A 19,794-nucleotide genomic window follows, 5' to 3' on the forward strand; every position below is an offset into this window, starting at 1 on the left:
CATAAATATTTTTTGTAATTATTCTCCACTCTAATATCTATGCTTTCATCCTTTCCATACAGTTTTTCAACAAAGTTCCTGTCATAAAACTTTTCCTGTACCAAAAATATATAAATTTTATTTTGAAGTTCCAATATGTAAGACACAGTACATGTAATAGATTTTCTAATTATAATAAAAACCCAAAAACTGATATGCATAGCAGCACTTCTTGATTCCTTTAAAGAAGTGAACATGCAGTTCAGACAAGAATAAAATTGACCATACCCTTAAGTCCTGATGCCATATTGGTTGTACCCTCCTCCCCTTTTTTCTTTCAAGAACATTTTCCCTCTTTCAAATCAAATTAATATCTCATGTCATGTTTTATTATCAAGTAATCCTAATGGCCAAAACACTGCAGGACATAAAAACACATGCTAAGGATAATGGAATGCATACAAACACAATGTCCTCTCATCAACATGCCTGCGCTCGGTTCACGAAGGTTGAAATGACGTAGCTTTCATGACTCTTCACATAAACCCATCAGACCTATCTAACCAGTGAATAATTAGGACTCTTATCTTCATGTTGAGTGTTTTTTCAATGCATATTGTTAGAACAGATTATTATTTGTTTACCCCACACATGTATGTGCAATTTTTTGTGCAAAGTCCAGTATCTGAAAAACACATGCTGATTGTCTTCAGCCCTTAGGTTTTATATGCTACATGTACATGTACGACTATACTTTACCACTTTGTCGTTGTAGTCTTCATTATTTTACCAAAGTTGTTCTCTTATTTCATTGATCTCATATTGACTAAGAGCTGCTTGTCACATTATACATATGCAAATACCAGTGTATCCTCTTGTCACAGTAGTTGTGGCTACACTGGTAACACAAGATATAGAAATAAATCAGACTCTGTTAAAGAAGACAGATAACAGAATAATAAATCATATTTACACATGATTCATGCTGAAACATTGTAAACATGATTGGTTTACCCAGATGGAAGCAAGTTCCTATTGTCCTCTGCTCTGTTCAGGAACTGATTAATTTTGATGCATTGTAGAGTACATGAACCTGAAATCAATTTCGGCAGCTAACTTTGCAAATACTAATGGGTTCATAAACAGAAAAGATCGCATAATTAGAAGCTTGTTTTCATCTAGGTATGTTTATATAGGTTTGGACATAACATTTCACAAAAAATTAATCAACTTCTCAACATACATCTCATTTTAATGTCCTCTGTTATTTTTTAGTACCACCTAGTGAGTTCATCAGGAGGTAGAGTAATACTCAAGTTGTCAAAACATGACTATTACCATAAGAAACATTTGTTACTGTTTTATCTCTTCCTCGTTCTTCCTTTTTATTATTAATGTGTACATATCATTGGATTGTTACTGCTTCAAGTACAAATTCAGTTGACATTATTTCTACAGACTTCAAGTAGTAAATAGTTTTCCATAAAAAATGAAAGATCTATTCTTCTCTGTTTTAAAATGTGCCTAGAACAATGAATAATTGGAAATGTAATAAAGATGTTCTGTGAATGACAGCATTGCAATAGGAAAGTACTGTAGAACTGAAGGGAAGAATCTTCAAGCTAAAATTTTCTTATGGATGTGGTTTGTGCTGTATGCTTTTGTGTGTACAAGTATGCTTTTGTATGTCTTCCAACATCCTGACAGTGTACTCTCTAGTAGTGCCTTTGACAGTAACTCATTTTGCATTTCTTCTTCAGTCTCTTTTTGTGTGATGTGTACTACTGTGAGCTTCATCTGTTTGTTTAAAGTTTTTCTCTTCCACTTTAAAATGGAATAAGATGCAAATTGTTCTAATAAGCATGACAGAGTATGTTGTTAAATGATGATAATTTGAAAGAAAATAATTGTGATTTATGTGTAAACATTGACATCTAAGTTTTTGTTATCATGAGTTGAGTGTGTGGTATTGTATTGTATTTTTGTAACATTTTTCCTCTGCTTTCTGGTTAATTACCACACCAAAGATGAATGTTGATTACTTAAATTGATGAAGGGACAAACTTAAATGATCAAATGAACGTCCATGTCCAGGCAAAGCCTCTATATAACTGCCAGTGGTAAGGTGATAAATTGAGCTCAGTTTGAAGTATTGGTTTTATTGCATTCATAGTAAGTCGCATACGTACTTGTTACAGTATGTATGAAGAAGTATTTTCAATTTTCTATCCAAGGGAGAATTCTCACTTTGTGTATGTGTGTATACGAGGGCAAATCGAAAAGTTTTTGCCCCAATTTTTTTTCAGCTCAAATATTAGTGTGATTGAGAAACTGAGATATGCATTCAATGCAATAGCTTTTTCTTGGAATGGCCCAGCATTAACTCTCGTCAGCTCCACAGCATGGCGCTGCTGTCAGTTTGCAAAGATGGCTGTAGTACTCAAGACGTCCACATCGTATGAGCAGCAAATTGTTATTCGTTTTCTATGGAGCATGGGATGAATGCCCATTGAGATTCATGGGAAAATGCAGCCGACGTATGGGGACAAGTGTCTCACTTTGAGAAGTGTGCGTGGTGGTAATGTGAGTTTGAAAATGGCCAAGAAGACTTTTATGACGAGCATTCGGGGCATCCTCGCTCCTCGTTCACAACGGAAAACATCTGAAGGAGGTTTCCAAAAAGCTTAAGCTTATTTCGAAGATTACACTCCTTGAACTTTGTTTAGTGTTGTGAATTGCTCTTTTTTGGATAGAAGAATCTTGATCACTTTGATGCTATGCACTCAGGGAATTAAGTCGTGGTAAATCTTATCTGAATGAGACTATACATGTTCATAAAGAATCAAAATTGATATATATTGACTACAAATGTAACTTACTATGTAAATTCTTTGTTGTACGGCTAAAATTGAACTTGCTTAAGGTATCACATTACCTACAGATGCATCTGTATGTAAAGGTATGCAAGTGTAAATATTCAGATTTAGTACATACATATTCAAGTTTGTTACCTAAAAATCATCCATTAAGTAAAAATTTGAATAAAATGTTATGTTTGTTGTGAAAATTGGGATATTCTACCATGTCATTAAAGTATAGGTAATAACAGGTATACTATAAACTTAGTCATAATTCCAAGAGTGTTATGTTACATTTGTAAGGTATGTTTCGTTACGTTGATATTCAAACATTTATTGGAGGGAATGTTTTTACACTGGATGCCCACAGTGCAACCACTAAGTCGTGCTCTATCTATTGTGTAACCAAATAAGACAAAATTCCTTTATCATTATTAAGATTCTTTGACATACATCATATGCTTTTCCCATTTGGAAAGAAAGTCTAGCACACATTTCAATGTAGAACCATAATAGGCACCAATTATTTTTTACGGATATTTTAGAATGGTTTACATGCACATAATTATATGCAAAATATCCTAACACAGTTATTTTATCTGCGACGTTTCGTTCTGGTTTCCCAGAACTTTTTCAATCTACACTGAGATATACATACAACACAACCTCACATGGCTAATTTAATTTGCATGTAAAATTACACATACATATGATTTTGTAGTGTAAAAATTCATAATTTTAAGTAATTCGCTTTAGTAAGGGACTATATTTTCTGGAATATTATAAATGGAAATAGCTACAACCTTAATTGTTAATGCAGGTCAAATGGACGACATGGGTAATTGTTAGATCGCTTGTGTTGTCATAAACAAGCAATGAATCATCTAGAATCTGATTTATTGTACTGTTCTTGTATGTAAATTTTGTTTCCATTGTAGAATTTTCTTGTAAATTATAGTTGAAGGAACCAGCACAAGGAAAATTGAATTGTACTCGTTTCTTCTCCAACTACATGCTTTTATGACACGAATGAGAAGTTTGTTTAATGTCATTACTTGTAATAAGAAGAAATGTGCTGTTTGTTACATGAAATAGTGAATACGATGTATATTAAAATTCTTGTAATGTTGAAGTAGCTGTGTTTGTATCAACAGAAATTAGCTCGAGTATCTTTATCGTATCAAAATGGTATTACCGTAGCATTAGTAGTAAGCAGTCATGGAATGGTTGGCAACATTGTGTTACTTTCCAAGGGCTTATCACAATCAGTGTTATCATATGTTGTAACATTCCAACCTCTGTGACAGAGTGGTTAGCACAGTGCACTAAGAAGCCAGAGCTTCCAGGTTTGAATCCTGGCCTGGGTATGAGTGTCCTTTCATCAATTTCATCATATCATCACTCATCCTCATTGCCACAATTACTCATAAGTTGCAGAAAAGCAATGCATAATAACAGAAATCAAAATCATGTGTTGCAGCATCTGATTTTCGTGTGGTTAATTGAACCTTACACGAGTTCATGTTTACATGTCAAATTTGATTGTATTGTTTAATCTACTGTGAAATACAATACACAAAGTCAAAGGAAAGTGCTAGCTTAAAATGAAGGCTAACTAATAGAAGAGGAGATCTTAGTGCTGAAATCAGAATGAAACTTCTAGAATGGATTGATCTTTGATAGTATTGAAAAATTATGTACAGGAGCCAGTGTTAGAAGTATTTATTGGGTAATCGGAGCTGAGGAGGCGTAAACATACATTATTTTGTAAGTTAAATTTGTTATCATAAACAAATGGATGTGTTAATTCTGTAATAGGAATGATTTTTTTTTTTATTGTTAAAGTGTAAATTATTTTGTGTATCAAAGTTTGTAATTATGCATGGTTTTACTATTTTTAAGTTGCAGCAATACTTCTTTGAAAGTATTTTCTGCATCGCTCTGGTGTTTCTATTGTGAATTCATAGAGTATTAATTGTAACAGTGTATAAGATTGTCAGGGATATTCTCCGGAAAGGGAGTACAATATCCAGAAATGCCTTATACTGATTATCCTCCAGAAAAATGTTCTTCAGTAATTTCAAGATTGCCAGTGGAGTCTTAAAGCAACATTGTGGATTTTTCATGTCTTCTTATGGTTGTATTTGTCTGCTATGTTACACTGTCCATTCTTCAAGGAAATAGTCCCATGTTATGCTGAAAGTGATGTCGTGTGGTGTTGTTAGTTGTTGCATGTTGAAACATTTTTTCCTCTCTTTCAGGTGAAGCGAGTTCAGTCAGTGAAGATGAGAATTCGGAAGACGATTCTGACTCAAGGGATAATGTTACGTATCAATGTCAAAATTGCTTCACTACAAGTAAGTTATACATTCTGTACTGTTGTGTGTGTAGTATCGCATGATGTTGAGTTGTACCTTTAAGCACTACAGAATTAGCACATAAGTCTAATTTAAATTTTATCTATTTGTAACTTTCTTGAAGCTGATACTTTGATACAACACTGTATAGAAAGGAGTAAAAAGAGGTAAACCTACCCCAGCACATTGCAACGTACCATGGGGGGGGGGGGAGGGAGGGGGGCATAATGCAGACAATGTAGAGGCAGAGCCCCATATATTCACAGTTTAGGCTGTTTGTTGAGGTGGTGTGATTATCACCTTACTCACATTTAGCCTCCCTACCAGGAATTCCCCATTCAGGTATCCATGTATTAGAGGCTAGGTGAACCCCAGAGCTGCTTTATGCAGGAACATTGCCTGAAATATCTCCGCCTCCTCCATAGAGATTACTCATCCTAGGAATTGAACCTGGATCTCACATGATAGCCCAATACCCTACCAACTGAACCACCATACCTCTCACTGTAAGAAAACAAATGTAGGGGGGGTTGTACTTGTAATTTTTTGAACTACAGTGTGTTCAATAGGTCGTGCAACCCATAGAATCACAGCAAATGTTGGAAATGCATGCCACCCACACATTCCCACATGTCCATGCTTCAAATCATGTGAAACACCTTCCTGAATGTGTCCTGAGAAATTCTGGCCTACAGTTCTACCAGCATGTGCGGATTCATCAAATAAGCAGAGAACTTCAGCTGTCCCCATGAGAAAAAGTCAGGAGGAGTGAGATCAGGCAATCTTGAAGCCAAATACTCCTGTGAAAATATCCTTCCAGGGAACGTGCTTTCCAAGAATTCCATGGTGTTCAATGCTGTGTATGTTCTGTGGCATTGCCTTGCTGAAAACAAGTCTTTTCCTCTTCATCATGTGTGAAGTGTGGTAAGAAATTTCTGTACCATCAACACATACCAATTACTATTCATGAAAATGTCTTTTGGGATATTGCAGCCCACATGCAATATTTTGGCTTTGGAGAGGATCTTCATGTAAGGTATGGTGAATGGCCTTATTCGCGAGTTTTGGAAATTAACATAACCATGGAGGGACAACGTTGAGATGGATTTAAAGGAAATCGGTAGGGATGGAAAAGAGTATATAGATCTTGCTCAAGATAGGGACAGATGTGTTGCTGCAGCCATGAACCTTCGGGTTTAAGGCGGCTAGTGAGTTAATGTAACCATTCAAGTGAAACCATTCCTCATACATCCAATACCAATCATCTAACTCTTCTCCATCTGGAGTCACATGCTCCATGAACCATTTACACTAATGCATATGATGGATATGAGTGTTCTGTCTGTAATTCCTGCAAAACATGGACCTTGTAGAGGAAAAGGTTCCGTTTCTTCCTAACAGCTGTGTGCACAGAGCACATAGACACCACTTTTCTGAGAGAGATGCCACACAGACGTTTTGGGACTAAAGGTCAATGCAACTTCAATATCCATTGACATCTTCTCTGTCAGCACTGTTGATGGACGACCTTCTCTCAATACATTGATTACATTTTCCCATGGCCTTAAATTTGTTGTAGAGGCGTTTGATACTTGATTTCTGTAGACCCGGTGTCTGCAGACATTTCTTTGCAATGTGTTGCTGATTTTTTTTTTTTTTTTAAGATTAATTTCGAAGGCTCACTGCCTTCATTTACTACATCCAAGACACCATAACTTCAGTGAATGAAGGTAGTGAGCCTTCGAAATTTATCTGAAAAAATAATAATATGAAATTAGTAATGTGGGGACACAAAATTTCTCGCACACAATTGTAAAACTACATTTACCGCATACATCATGATTTCTTTGCAAATGTTTCTTGCGCTTCTCCATAAGAGCAGGTATCCTTGCTCAATGTGTTATTCTTTCATCTGCAACAACATCAACAGCAAAATACACATATTACTTCATATTGCCGTGGCTTGCATGACTTACTCAATATTCTGTATAAATACTGCAATAAATGCACATAATTAAGAAAATTATGTTGAATGTAATGTGCAGATATAAATATCTTTGCTTATGCTAAAGAAAATACGTATTTTACTCTAGATTCTCGGGATTGGCAACATGCAGGAAAGGAGAAAACACTATTGTGCACAGACTGTCGCTCACACTATAAGAAATATGGAGAACTCCCAGCAAGAGATGTACGTGAGTCACCTTATTTGTTCCGGCCTGTTCAAGTGGAAGAAGATGGACGAATTCGGACAAGAACTCGAACAAAGGAACTAGTTAATTCAGATGTAAGTACAGTTTAACCCATTTCTTGCAGTCCCCACTAGGATATATTTTTCCATGTGTCATGAAATGTAAAGCAGGATGTTTTGTTCCTTTAAAGTCATAAAATATATGTGTGAGAGGAGGGGGGGAGGGGGCAAAGGTGCCAAGCTTGCATGGATCCAGGCTCTTTGTCAAGTGAGTGTTTCCTGTTTCCTTCCATTTTGATGCACAGGTTGATTCATAGGTTCCCTGGAGTTCCAAATTTTGGGTGGTTGTGGAATTGGCTGGGAATACCAAACATCCAGGTCTGATCCTTGAAATTGCCACAATTTTCATGTAATATATATTTATAGTTTTTCATTCTCTATGCATTTAGCTAGTTCGATTGACTATAGCTTACTTTGGTGTTGTGAAATATTTACATAATCATTTGTAACGAGAAAAATGCCTCCGGTGGATATCATGTTTCTGAGATTCAGATCCAACTTTCAACAGCAGGGACATGCATGTTTCATTTTTGATGAAAGTACAAAATGTTAATTTCACACTTATTTTAAAGGTAGGAGGTACTTTTTTATGCAGTATTTTGTCATGAAATCAAGTGCAAAATGCAAAATAAAATCTTAATCAAGAAATGTTATAGTTAATTTATTGACAACATTTTCCACAGTCTGAATTATCCTTCAAATTTTGGGATGTGAAAATTTACTTCTTTACACAGGGCTAAACTTGATAATGCTTCAATAACTACAAAAATGTACTTTTACATACTATGGGAATGAGAGACGCGGTAATAGATACACTTTTTCCGCGAAGCTGTTTTACATTATTTTATATTAATTTCGGTAGCCACTGCCACCATCCTCGTTCGAATTCGTTGTGTTGTTGCTTGGCACGTTTCTGTTGTTTTTTCCTAAATCGCCGCAAGGTGTGCTGCTGTCGCCTGTATGTCTGCGTATATGTCGTCTGCTGTTTACCAGTGTTAATTGCTGCAGTAAAGGAAGCCAGGTGTGGTGTGCCTGACCACTATATATGTTCAGTTCATGGTTGTAGTGGATGATGGCGTGTGTTTCTTTGATTTTTGTGCCTATGAGAGTGTGTGCTTTGTATTTGACATGTACTTTCTCAATTTTATGGTTGTGGAATTTGACATGCTTGGCAAGTCCGGTGGTGGGTTGGGCAGTTTTTGCATTTGATGGGTGCTGCTGAATTCTCTCACTGATGGCCAGATGGATCTGCCGATGTAATGAGCCTTGCACTCGCATTCAGCATCATAGACGCCTGGATTGTTGAGGGGGAGAGGAAGTACCGTTTATGTTTGTTTAGTTGGTCAGCTATTTTGGATGTTGGTTTGTGTGCTATTTGGATGTTGTAGGGGCGGAGGGCTTTGGTAAGGCAGTTGGATGTGGTAGGATGGTAGGGAAAGGCAAACCACTTGGTTTTGCTATTGGGATCTGGTTGCGATGGTAGAGTGGGTTGTGTTGATGGTGCAGGTTGTCTGACTTGGCTTTCAGCTTTGCTGCACCATGTGGAGAGTTGGCATTCAGTATATCCATGTTTCAGTGCCAGTTCCGTGATGGTTGCTATCTCGTCCCTCAGGTCTTCTTCTCTGGAACAGTAGGAGAAGGCTCTTCGGAAGAAGTTTAGCCATACGTTGACCTTTGCTTGGGTGCATCGTTGGATAGTGCATGGATATATTGGTTGCCTGCATCTGGTTTTCTGAAAACTGTGGTTGTGAATTTGTTGACCCTGCAGCTGATGGTGAGGTCCAACAAATTGATTTTGCTCTGCTTTTCATGTTCTATGGTGAATTTTAGTCTGGGTGGATGCTATCTAGTTTTTCCAACAACAGGTTGATCTCTTCTGGTTTTTTGTATATGACTATGGTGTCATCAGTGTATCATCCATATCTGATGAATTTCAGTTCTGGAGTTTGGAGTATGTACGGTTAGAATAAACCTTTTTATTTTGCATAAACATAATATTAGGTGTAGTTTTGAAATCAATTTTGAGATTTTATTCATTATTTTTAACACAGAGTTTTTTGTAACGAAATCTTGATTTTTACAATCCAATGTGATACGATAATTGTATGAAGTGTATCTCCTGTGTGTACCAAATCATAAATTGATATATTATTCAGATGAATGTCTTTAGGAATGGGATCGATTAATTGGTACTCTATCGGTAATGGCTGATATAGGCATATTGGTTTATTGGTAAAATCACCGATTATTTTACTGATCAGATATATCCATAAATATCTTATAATTTAGTGCAAAATTCTGCCATTTTGTTGTAATTTTTATGGATAATCTCCATGCCCTACTTTCTAAAAAAAAGTAAATGTCTAAATATTCAACTTCTTTTGCACTGCAGTCACCTCGAAACACACATTTATTAAGGAGATCAATGAACATTTCAGGTTCTTCAAGGATCATTTCTAATTTTATATCAGATCGATAGAATATCTGTTATCAGTATTGGTAAATTTTATATCGGTACTTTATCGGTATTGGCCAAAATTTCATATCGGCCCAACCCTAATTATCTTCAAACAAGTTGCACTCAAGTTGCATGCCTTTTCAGAATTCTCGTCGACCAAAACGTGGAAGTGGAACAGATACACCAGAAAGTGAGGCTGATAAGAAATCTGGAACCAAATCTCCAGGAGCATTAAGTAATTGCTCATCTCCAAGCGATAAGAACAAGAAAAAGGTATGTCTTGTACAACCTTTCATTGTACAATGTGATTGTGGTAATTTTCAACAGATTCATTTTGCTGATTGTTCAACAGCTATCTCAAACTGTTTGTGTGAAATATTAGGTTGTAAAAAAGTTTGAATGTTTCTGCAAACAATGCCCATAAACAAATTCTTCATGTTTTGGTGTAATGATTTTTCAGCTGTACAAACAAGTTGTTTCAACAATCCATGTTCTCTTACTTAGAAGAGCTGAAGTACCATCAGTGGCGAAGCATCCTAAGAGCCCTGGAGGCCGGGCCTACCCTAATATATGTGTCTATTACGGATTATTTTATTACTTTTAATTTCATTAAACGACGCTTAATAAAAGAAAACTGAAATTCTAGGTCTTCCAATAATTGCCGCAAGTTTCCAATCCTCCTGGAACTCGAAGTGCTCATTCAGCGAGACCCACCTGAGAGTGCCTCAGCTGGTCCCATAACAACCTATGCGATTCGTGCGGGAAGAAAATTTCAGGGCCACGTTCGCCTGTAATGTAAACTGTGAGGCAAGCCTCTGACTTTCGAAGAGTGCCAGTCGTGTACTATCGCGTGACGAAGCAGGCAGTGGATGCACAGAGCTTGTTTAAACAGCGTTTTCATGGAAGATTCAGTGTGTGCCGGGAGCGGGGCACACCCAACTGTCTCGAAAATGTGATGCTAATACCTCTAAACCTGGCCTCCTAACCTATCAACTTAGGCATTATTAGAATTCTAACTTGAAATAATGCATGTAAGTTGGTTACCAGTGTTTAGTTTGGTGCTCTCAGCTTTTTTTAGGATCCGCTTTTCGCGAAGTGTTAGCTGCTGGATGTGCCTCACACGAATCTCTATTCAGAGGGGAAATTATTTTAAAATTATTACTTTGAGGATAGGGATATTGAGGCGAAATTTTTTTTCATGATTAATGACATAACTGAAAGCGCGCTACTTTTAAAAGGGGGCATAGTACAGTGCAAAAGTATTGAGAAATTCGATGTATCTGTAATTTTCTGGTTGGTGTGTTACAGAGAAAGGTGTCAGTGTTTCATTTAGAATTTCATAATTTTCTAAATCGTATTATAATTTTTTAAAAAAAGTTCACTTATTGAAGAAGAATTATATGCATACAAGAGTTAAAAAGAAATAATTGATGGATAGATTTAGTTTATTTTACTTGGCTTTCTGTCATTTTTGGCTAATTGGGAAGATGAGGATTAGCGATAATATGATGACATTGACGAAGGGACACTCACAAAGAACACCTATGCCCAGGCGAGGATTCGAACCTGAGGCCCTTGTCGTAGCATGCTGTTATAACCAATCAGCCACGGACGTCAGCATTAAATAGAAATACATACTATGTGACAATCAAGTGATCCATTTCTTTAATGAGAGAAACATTTACGAGACTGTTATTGTAGTAGCAAATAATTTTTACAAGGAGCTTTAATATAACAAATGTAAGAGGGCTAGGGCCTGACAGAATGGCTTTTTCATTGGGTGACACATGGTCAGAACATCAAGTCCCATCGTCACTGTTTTCTGACTGACACAGAATCGCCTTTATTCTCAGATATCTAATTGAGACTAGATTCAAGTAGAATCAAAACCAAAGCCTCCAGGGGGAATCGAACCTTCTACTTGTTGATTATAAGGAAAGAGCGTTAATCACTACATTACAATCCCTATCCCAACTTTTTCAAACAACAGTAAATGAGATTCAGGCAATATGTTATCTTTTATTTTCTAGGGGCTATATTTTAACGTACTACTTTTTAAAAATTCACAGCTCCCCCCCCCCCCCATCCCTACTCCATCCCGTACCTACCCATCCAGAGACAGGACGCTTCGCCACCGAGTACCATCACGCCAAAACAGAAAACTATAGTAGGTACATAAACATTTCTGTTGTGGTTAATCATTAAGAACATGACATGTTCAATATTGTACTAATTTGGATGTACCATTCTAGTACTGGGAAAAACACCTTGACAAAATGTAATGAAAATGTGTGGCTCCAGTCTAAAATAATGCTCAGTAAGTTGAGCTGGTAGTGTGTTCTGACTTGTGATTCCATTTCTTTTTTCATCATATTATTTACTTTTAAATTATCGCTAGCAGTTTTGTTTCATATATCACCAGCCAGTAATACTGCATACATGTCAGTTGAATTAAGGTTTAATTCTTTGTAGTTAGTGGTAGATTACAATTTCAAAATGCTTTTCCAACAGTCAAAATCAGAAACATCAAAAGGACGAAAGAGGATCCACAATGAGCAAGCTGATGTAGAAAATGAAGATGACAAGGATTCTCTTTTCAAGAGGAAGAGGCATGATCGAGCTGAAGTGAGAAAATAAAATTTTTATTGGGTCCTTTGTTCATGCTTCTGTTAAATCTGCTACATATTTTTTGTAATGTTTGTCCCTTGCAGATATCATCTTACCCAAACTTCGTTGCTTTAATACATTGGCACTGGATTTGCTTTTTCCATGGTTGGTGCTATTAAAACAGGGTGGCGACAGACCTGGAAAACCGGGAAAAGTCGGGGAATTTGAGGTGTCAAAAAAGTCAGGGAATTTTGTATTGATTGACTTTTTTATTATTATTATTATTATTAAAGATATCGTTATGGAACTCTGCATGGGAACAGGAAATCTTGTTGCTAAATTTCGGCCTCAACTTTTCGGCCCTTTTTATGCACAACACAACTACGGCGCTAGAAGCCAGTGATGGCAGGAGGGGGAGGGGAGGGAGAGAGAGAGAAAGAGAAAGAGAGATAGAGAGAGAGAGAGAGATATATATATATATAGTAAGGGGACAGAACTGTCAACAGATGGAGGGGATGGGAGCGCGTGGTGCCGTCCGGTAGTTGTCGGATGGCATAGTAAGTTTTGGACAAACTGAAGGAACATGGAAACAAATAGGCTCCATTGATACATACGCCACCCGACAAAGTATCTCAATACAACATGTGACAGAAATTGCATGCATGGCACTCTTATGGAATTGATTTTGGTTGGATGTCTTCGGACTGCAACATCCAACAAAAATCGCATCCATAAACAAGAAGAGCTTTAGACTGCAAATATGCTGCTGGAATTTTATTACTCTTCTGGCTCACTTCATCTTATTTAATGTAGTGCTTACGAAGGTTTTCTTTCATCATCCTAACGTATTACTGGTTTCGCACAAGTTAACATACGTTTACAATGACATTGCACTATTCTTAGATATCAAGAAGAATCCAACAAAACTGGATATATATTGAATATTATCACGAAAAAGTGAAACATAAATCTGAATTGGTGAACGTTATAAAATTGGCAAGTGCATGCTCCCAACCTCAAATTTACTGCAACACTAGTATTGCACTGAAATAATGCCACTATCTGTCTTGTCTTTTTAAACTCGTGAGAGATGGTCATTAATCTTTCACTGAGTGAAGTCCGATATTATAAAATAAAATACTAATAATAAGTACGTAAATATTTTAATATCATATTTACTCGAATCATTCAATCATAAAAGCAAATCACTTTTTTCAAGAAGTGACTTTTCTCTGCCAGCCCTACTAAATTTTCACTTTCCATCTACTGATTTATACGAGGGTTGGCCAGAAAGTAATTTCCAATTAGTAGGGACATTCATTTTTTGCAAATGTGAAAACCGTGAAAAATGGGAACTGCTGCGAAGTTGTGTTTAATAATGTGCAGTGATGTCTGGACACATTTTTCGCCCGTTAGAAATAATGCAAATTTGGCAAAAAAAAATGTGAATTGTTGGCATTTTTAGCAATTCTCTTTTAAAAAATGTCCTAAAACAACGAAAAATTCCATGAAATCCAACATTCTTGTCTTTTCTAGGCCATGTTTTTGTACATAGAACGTGCAAATTTTCCAAAATTTTATTCAAGAGTAAACTAACAGGTGTGCCGGTTAATAATTCTTAATTGATCCGAAAGAAAACAAGTGTATCTGATTATAAAGGTAACAAATGCTTTATTCAAAGTATGCACCATCGCTAGCTATACATTGTGCCCATCTGTCCTTCTAATTGTGGATGCCCTTCCAGAAAAATCGTCCACATTTTGAGGTGATCCAGTCAGCAAGCCATTGTTACATCTTCGTAATTGTTGAAGTGTTGCTGGGAAAGTGAGTGAGACATCGATGAAAACAAGTAGTAGTCCGAAGGGGCTAAGTCTGGTGAGTATGGCAGGTGGAGCAAGAATTTCCAGCCAAGTGCAGAACTTGACGCCTTTCGCTGTTTGTGATGATGAGGCGTTGTTGTGCTGCAAAATCACTTTTCCATGTCTTCTTGCCAATCTGGGTGCTTTTTGATCAATGCATGGTTCAAATTAATGAGTTGTTGACGGTAGCGAACGGCATTCACTGTTTCATTTGGTTTCAGAAGATCATGGTACACCACACCCTTCTGATCCCACCAAATGCACAGCATTGTCTTCCTTCCAAAGCGATTCGGTTTTGTTATCGATGTTGAAGGTTGTCCTGGGTTAAACCATGACTTTTTGCATTTTGGGTTCTCAAAGTAGATCCATTTTTCGTCCCCAGTCACTATCCAATGCAAGAAAGACTTTCTTTCATGCCGAGAAAGCAACACTTCACACACCGTTTTTCGCTTTTCCATTTGTCTGTCATGCAGATGATGTGGGACCCATTTTCCTGACTTCTGGATCTTTCCCATGGCATGAAGACTATCAGATATGGTTTAGCGACCAACATTTAACTTCTCTGCCAGTTGTTGTTGGATTTGCGTATCGTCTTCGTCCAACGGTGCTTGCAATTCGGCATCTTGGAATTTTTTCGGCTGGCCCGGTCGATCTGTGTCTTTCAAGTCGAAATCACCACTTTTGAATCGTCGAAACCAATGCACACACTCGTCTTGTGTTAGGACATTGTCACCCTACGTTTCCACAAGGATACGATGGCTTTCACTCACGTTTTTCTTTTGATTGAACAAGAAAAGCAGGACGTGCCGCACATTTGGTTTGAAGGTCAACATGTTTCTGACACATACCCAATATCACGATCACTCGCACTCGGTTGCACATCCACGGCGTTTTGACAAGTGACATAACGTTGAGACTGTGCACCAACCCTTACTTCCAATGCCATCCATATACAAAATTAAGAATTATTAACCGGCACACCTGGTATTACCACATTATGAATATACTTCATTAGATAATGATTTATGCTACTTTCCATTTTATACTACTGGACCAAAAGTCCAAAAATAGCAATTACTGTAAAAACTCGATTTTTTTTGCAGTAAAATAAATTTTATGGTGGTACTTTTTTATTAGTTAAATTTTTCATGTGACTAATTAGCTATTAAATTACATTTGCATGTATTATAATGCTTATCATATGGAGGAGCTTGAGTGTTAATATTTGCTTTACAATGCTGTAAGACATCTAGGTCTGGCTGACAGTAGCATGTAATATGTTCACTAATATTAATTTAAAATGTATGTAATTTATTGTAAATGGTTCCAATTTTAGAAAGTTTGCAATTTTCAGAAAGGATCATTTTGATAAAAGAGAGAAAGTTTTTACTCAGATAAGCTAATCAGGACTGAATTTAGAGTCTTAAAGTAGAATATGAAACTGTACACTGTACCTTGACTGGGGATGGAATGTTGCATCCCTTGATCACAGGGCAACAGCTTTACAACTATGTCATTGGGGGAGGTCCTAAGGACCATTTTGAATCATAGTATGTATGTATTATGTTGAAGATCCTTTATCCGTACTTTATTTATCAAAGATAACTGCTGTATTTAGAAAACCCATGATATTAGTATTTTATTGTATTTACAAGAGTGGGAATTGGTCAGTAATGTCAGTCAAAGTTAGAACTTTTTTTTTTGTTTATGGCTGCAGTTTGTAATCGTTTTGTTGTTATTGCATTTTAGGGGTACATGATGACTTCCCAGTAAGATAACAGCTGTTTTTCAGTTCATTTGGGGATAAGACATTCTTTATATAATTTTTCCTAACCTAACAGTAACTATTATTGTGCACTGCTGTTCACATACATTGGCACATTTTATGAGGTTGTGTAGTTGAAGTACATGTACAAACAATGTATTGCAGTTCTTAAAAATTTTGATGCCATTGTTTACAATGCATTAATTTTTTAGTACAAGATGAAAACATTTTTATCTTCATAAAAGTTATAGCTTGGTGTTCAATAAAAGAATGTTCCATGAGTAGCTATTGCAATGTTTGGATGCTAGATAATAATTTTTTGTTAACAGAATACCTATTTCACTTTTAAAATGCAAATTCATTGATAGACTGTAATTAAATTGCTGGTAATTAGTCAGCATTTGGTCACTTAAGTCAGTAATTTGGACCCTTTGAATAGTTTCCACCCCTGTATTACACAGCTAGTGTATAGAAACTAGAATTTATTTATATTCATATGGTGAAAATTTGTACAAATTGAGATATTCAGTTTTGGCTTGTCTGCAATCACCCTGTTTCAGGAACAAGATGAAATTGGATGTGTGATTCTTGAAAAATATACATTGAATGTTTCTTTTTGTTTTTACAGAGTCCCTCAGAAAGTATTACCACTGACAGTGGTTCTGTTGACGAAGAGAACAATGAAGTTGACAATGAACCCGAAGGAGAAGTAGGACAGGATGGCGAAGCTGTTAGTTCTCGTTCAACATCTCCAGTTTCCAATCTCCCTTCGACAGAAGAAAAGGAGTTACCTGAGAAGTTGATTCCGGAAGAAACAAATGAAAAGGAAGAGTCCGAGAAAGAAGAAGAAACGGAAGTGAAAGAACCAGTGATAAAGGAAGAATTGGAAAGTAGTGATGAAGTAAAGGGTGAAATTCCGCCTCCTATTCTTAGTGAAATCAGTTTGCAGACTTCCATTAAGATAGAACCAGGACTAGAAACTGAAAGTGTGCCTCTTGTTCCTCCACCGTCAGCGACGCCAGAAGGCATGCTGTGTTCGCCGGTGCCCCCCGTCTCGAGTGAAAGTAACCAACAGGAAGGTTCTGATGAAATGCCCGAAGAAAAGGATGTGAAACCGGTGATTCAGCAGCCGTTGCCACAAAACTTGAATTTCATCCCAAGTTCGCCATATTGTGCAGGAACAGTGCCTATTCCATCTACAGCTAGCATTGCTAGCAGTATTAACAGTACCACTAATGCATCTAGCATGATGCAAAGCGAGCCTCAGAACTTGAAAATTAAACAGGAGATTCTAACTCCGTCAGAAATGGCAACCGATCCACTTCAGTCGCTGAAGGAAGTGAAAGTTCCAGGTTATCCATCCTGCGGAGTGTCACAACCTTTGCAGAGCAATACAGAAAATACTTTCTTGGGACCAATAATTGAAAATATTAAGAAAGAGCCTGAGTATAACCTCTCGAAATCTCCAAAAATGATGGAGAATGTTAGTTCACCGAGACTTAGTTCACCAAGACTAACACCATCTCCGGCAGTGTCATCACATAACAGTGTAGTTGTGGCATCAAGTGGCAGTCAAGTATCCATCCCACAGCCAGTGATCCAAGCGTCACGCCCTCCTGGTCAGCCGTCTCCCTTGCCTTCCACTTCACATGCGTCACCGTATATTTCCCATTCGTCTCTCGTCCATCAGAGCACACATGCACATGCACATGCACATGCTTTGTCGTATGCAACACACGCACCTCATCCATACTCATCGTACACTTACCCGTATTCATTCCCCTACCCGTATCCACCAAGAATGCAACCGATTCCGCCGTCAACAACTTCAGAAAGCACCACTTCTCTGTTGTCATCCCAAACCACGAGGGTGATATCGGTACGTGAAACCGAAGAAACACTTCAACAAGAATCTCATCAACATTCAATGCATCAAACTGCTTCTCAGTCGCAAGCATCATCCAGTTTCTTAACAAGTAGCCATTCTGTCACATTGTCTCATTCAAGTAGCACTATCCATAAAATGAAACCCAGAGTGTCTAGTCCATCAACGCATATACCTTGCACTTCGGCCCCTGTGACGGTAGCACCGCCCACTCACCCAGCACTTGCTCATCAACCAGAACGACTATCGCCTGCGCAGTCCCTGGGGCCGATGATGCCAATAAGTCTCAGCAGAAATCACGTTCAGCCATCGTCACACATGAAACCAACACCACCATCCTCGGCAGCACCGGCTCCGCACGGCAGCATTGTTGGCCCTCAGCAACTGGTACCTTCCAACCAACCTCCATCTGGAATCGGCATGCCTTCAACTCCACCATCTATGGATCCGTTGAGGCCATCCCACGCTATGCAACCACTGCCTCAGTCCCCTTCATCGCCTCGTCCTCTGCAGCCATCGATGCAACAGCATCCTGTGGGGGCTCCCATGCCAGCGAGGCACCCAGCTCTTTCTGGTTTGCAACCTATGGTCTTGCCTGAAGAAATTAAAACTGAGGTAATAAGTGAACCAGAAACACCACAGCAGCCAATGCAACAGGAAGAAGATGAAGTGCCTAGTCCAACGCATATCCCAAGAGGTCCCAGCCCAGAGCCAAAGATCGAAGATACTGAATGCCACCGTAGCCAAAGTGCAATGTAAGTACTTATTTTTAACTATTCAACAGAATTAAGTTTCATAATTAGATAATTAAACAAGCAAAATGCTATGAAAAATAGTATTATAAAAAGAACATTTCTACATCATTATTGATTATAACTAGTAATTATAAACAGTGAAGAGCATAAAAACTAAAATTGCTGTGCAAAACAAGACACAGAAATTTCTCATAATTTTGTGTATAATTGTAAATCGTAGTAATGTAACTAATTTTACTTGTGAAATTATTTGTCTATTATATTGTGTAGAGGCATAACATATACACTTGTGTGCAAAGAAATAGACCCACCTCACACTTTTGACATAAAATGTTTTTCAGAAGAAAAAAAATAAAGGTAAAGTGCTCCCCTGTGCATAGCACTATGCCATGAAGGCATATAGGGGGTGTGGGGGTAACACCCCACACTTTCTTGATCCGGTCGTAGTAATAAGTAATAAATAGTAATAAAAATAAATAAATAGTAATAAAAATAATAAGACAATAAAAGAAGTATGAAGTATGTTGTTTGAAAGATCATTTAACAACGCTTAAAGTGAACCTAAATTTATTCTGATAAGTGAAAAATTTCAAAGTGTAATACTTTGAAAAAAAACACCATTTCAGAATGTTAGAAAACTTGAGTTTTCAAGAACTTAAACAATAAAGTATGGTAACAATTGTTAATTTCTAATAACGTGTATGGCCTCCCCTTGCTGTAATAACAGCCCGCATACGATTAGGCATAGACTGAATCAAATTTAATATTCTTTCCTGTGGGATATTACGCCACTCGTCTTCTACCGCAACACGAAGTACTGGGATTGAAGTAGGGGCAGGAACTCTGGTGCAAATTCTTTTTTTTTAGCTCGTCAGAACACGTCATACGTATTTATTACTGAACTAAATGCAGAGTTCACTAGCACCTCCAAACAGTTTGGAGAAAAAGTAACAACAAGTAAACATGTTATGTCAAAGTGTGAGGTGGGTCTATTTCTTTGCACGCAAGTGTATATATATG

The 19,794-nt window shown here is 37.3% G+C and overlaps 1 protein-coding gene across 5 annotated transcripts in view; it reads left to right on the forward strand.

Moving 5' to 3' along the window:
• Positions 1-19,794, forward strand: part of Gug (arginine-glutamic acid dipeptide repeats grunge) — a 66,321-nt gene that overhangs the window by 29,541 nt on the left and 16,986 nt on the right. For all 5 annotated transcript variants that reach the window (XR_014443343.1, XM_083135280.1, XM_083135283.1 and 2 more), the window contains 5 exons: positions 5,099-5,194; positions 7,288-7,481; positions 10,048-10,176; positions 12,415-12,528; positions 16,763-18,774. Coding sequence is in view for 4 of the 5 variants with exons in the window: in XM_083135280.1 (XP_082991406.1) it covers positions 5,099-5,194; positions 7,288-7,481; positions 10,048-10,176; positions 12,415-12,528; positions 16,763-18,774 (2,545 nt within the window). In the remaining variant the exon portion in view is untranslated. The remainder of the gene's footprint in view (positions 1-5,098; positions 5,195-7,287; positions 7,482-10,047; positions 10,177-12,414; positions 12,529-16,762; positions 18,775-19,794) is intronic.

This window comes from Lepisma saccharinum, chromosome 14 (genome assembly GCF_977018435.1).
Source record: "Lepisma saccharinum chromosome 14, izLepSacc3.1, whole genome shotgun sequence".
Classification (NCBI taxonomy): Eukaryota; Metazoa; Arthropoda; class Insecta; order Zygentoma; family Lepismatidae; genus Lepisma; species Lepisma saccharinum.